The 2,787-nt window shown below is 36.1% G+C and overlaps 1 protein-coding gene across 1 annotated transcript; it reads left to right on the top strand.

Moving 5' to 3' along the window:
• The first annotated feature begins 914 nt into the window (after window positions 1-914).
• Window positions 915-2,781, top strand: LOC111387887 (40S ribosomal protein S23). The gene is made up of 4 exons (XM_023012481.1): window positions 915-1,056; window positions 2,008-2,163; window positions 2,270-2,396; window positions 2,473-2,781. The coding sequence occupies exons 1-4, from the start codon at window positions 1,052-1,054 to the stop codon at window positions 2,611-2,613; spliced, it is 429 nt and encodes a 142-aa protein (XP_022868249.1). The 5' UTR covers window positions 915-1,051; the 3' UTR covers window positions 2,614-2,781.
• Window positions 2,782-2,787: the final 6 nt, after the last annotated feature.

Consider the following 2,787-nt stretch of genomic DNA (forward strand, 5'->3'; position numbering starts at 1 on the left):
ATTACCAACCATCACTGTCCCACCATCGCTACACAACACAACACAACAACCGCACAAATCATCATAACCATTCGAGAAATCAACTCAAAAATTTTAAAAAAGAAAAGGAAAAAAGAAAAAAGAAACGGAAACAACACATCTGCACCGTTGTGGATTAACCAATGTCATGTTAGAAGCAACGGCAATGGGCACCCCTCGTCACCAGGCAACAGTATGCGATAAAAAGAATAGGAGGAGATGAAAGGAGAATGATGCTATTGGAGTCATTGATTCTAGATATGATGGATCATGTGTTGGAAAAAGGAGAAAATACTGATGACTTCCATTAAGGAAAGATGGAGGAGATAACGGGTATATGGAACGGCGAAGAACTCTGCTTGCAGCGAAGTGAGTAGAGAGTGGGCCTCTGATAGCATGGTCTGTGAGAGAGAGGATAGAGAGACAGGTGAGGAAGATAGGAGAGTGAATGATTTATAGTTTGAATGGGGTAAATTAATTTGTAATATAATTAATAATATTAAAATATGAAATTGTCACCTAATTTTTGGTTAAATTAACTTTATTTCTGATTTTCGAATTTTGATTTTCAAATTCCCTCAGTGTAATTGCCACAAATTTTAAACCATTTAACAAGATGGGGTGTTGAATGAACCTTGCTACATATACACTATATTTTATAATTTGTCACGTGTCATTATCATATTAGACAGTTTAAATTTTAAACAGTTTTTTCATTCAATTGACACTTAACAACAATGTAAATGTCAGCTAAGGTATAAAAAATCAGTGTACAAATAGCAAATTTCGATGTGGAATTGAGCCTTTCTCACACAATCCAGTTAAAAAATTAACAGTCACCTGACGGGCCCAAGGATTGAGAAGCCCAATAAAACAGGCCCAAATCCAGTAAGCGATAAAATTTACGGGCAGAGCTCATAGATAGGATTTCTTGATCTTCAATTAGGGCTTTACACAAACTTGGCGGCTCCTCCCACTCTCCTCCAATCCCTCAAACCCTAGGCTAGAATTTTGTTCACTTCAATCTGCAATCATGGGGTATGTCCACTGAATGTTGTACATAACAATATACATAATTTTGAAAAAATATGGATTTTATTGGAAAGATTTTCAGTTGCTTTAGATTGTATTTTGGTTTAATTGACTCTCGGCTATGAATAATCGTTTTTAATTTTTATTGGTGCTTTATTCAATTGCGGTGCAACAATGGGATCTAGAATGCTGAGTGCTTTAATTGTATATTTTTTTATGGAAGAATATCAGTCAGTTAATTGAAAGAGGTCTAAGAACAAATCAACAATAAATTTTGTTTACATCAGTTAACATGTTATGGTACGATTGTTTGCTGTAATTAGAATGTAGTGATTACAAATGTTGATGATTCTAGAAATTGTCAATTCGCCCCAAAATATGTGCAATTGGTAATGTGAATCCCGGTTGATGATTTTAGCCCTTGTTTGGTAGGGATTAAAATCAGATTTTTAGTAGATTTTGATGAAAGTTTATGAAATGTGTTGATAAAATTGATTGTTAACTTTGATTTAGATTAAAATCTGAATTTAAATCATTACCAAACAAGGGCTTAGTTCTTCAAATGACCTAAATTTTGTATGATATGTATCCTTGTGTAATTCTAGTGGGGCTTAACGAGGATGAAACTAAATGCTTTGAACCTTGGAACAAAAAATAGACTAATGAAATTTCATAGCATTGATTATGTTGGAACTGTATGCATTGTGGCACCCTCCATCAGAAGAGCTATATCTATAGCTGGATTATTTGTTCCCTTCAGAAATATACAAAACCAATCCTGCAACAGTTCCGAAGCTAAGGGTACATGAAACATTTTAAGGGTAATTCAGTTAGCAAACCATGTGGTCACTTCCCAAGTAATTCAATAAATTTGTCCATTTTGAGCCCCCCCAAGTAACCAGTGAAGTACCTAAGTTTGTTCTTGTGTGGGTTAATAAACTAGATATTATCATACAGGAAGACACGGGGTATGGGAGCTGGTCGCAAGCTGAAGTCCCACCGCAGAAGACAAAGGTGGGCTGACAAGGCGTATAAGAAATCCCATCTTGGGAACGAATGGAAGAAACCTTTTGCTGGGTCATCGCACGCAAAAGGCATCGTCCTTGAGAAAATGTTAGAATAAACCTTTGTTTTATTTTGTTTTCATCACTGTCTTTCTTGATTTCTTCATGTATGGAACCGATCTTTTTACGACGAACATATCTCGTCTCATTGACAGAGGCATCGAAGCAAAACAGCCAAACTCTGCTATTCGTAAATGTGCTAGGGTTCAACTCATTAAGAATGGCAAGAAGATTGCTGCTTTTGTTCCCAATGATGGTTGTTTAAACTACATCGAAGAAAACGTGAGTGATCATTAATTATATTGCTTGTGATTCTTTATCTGCTGTTTTACATTGTGTTTATTACCTTTTGCAACAGGATGAAGTTTTGATTGCTGGATTTGGACGTAAGGGACATGCTGTCGGAGATATTCCCGGTGTTAGATTCAAGGTGGTGAAAGTATCTGGTGTCTCTCTCCTTGCCCTGTTCAAGGAGAAAAAAGAAAAGCCAAGGTCTTAGTTTGCTGGTGAAATTAGTTCGTCTAGAAATTTTGATACCTCTTAAGCATGACGGACGCGTGATATGTAGTTTGCTGGATTTTATTGCCTATTTTCTTTTAACTTACCGTATCAGAATTTGTGCTGCTGTGTTCTGATATTTAGATAATCATTTTCCTCTCTCTCTCTCTCTCTC

The sequence above is a fragment of the Olea europaea genome, unplaced genomic scaffold (assembly GCF_002742605.1).
Source record: "Olea europaea var. sylvestris unplaced genomic scaffold, O_europaea_v1 scaffold4366, whole genome shotgun sequence".
Classification (NCBI taxonomy): Eukaryota; Viridiplantae; Streptophyta; class Magnoliopsida; order Lamiales; family Oleaceae; genus Olea; species Olea europaea.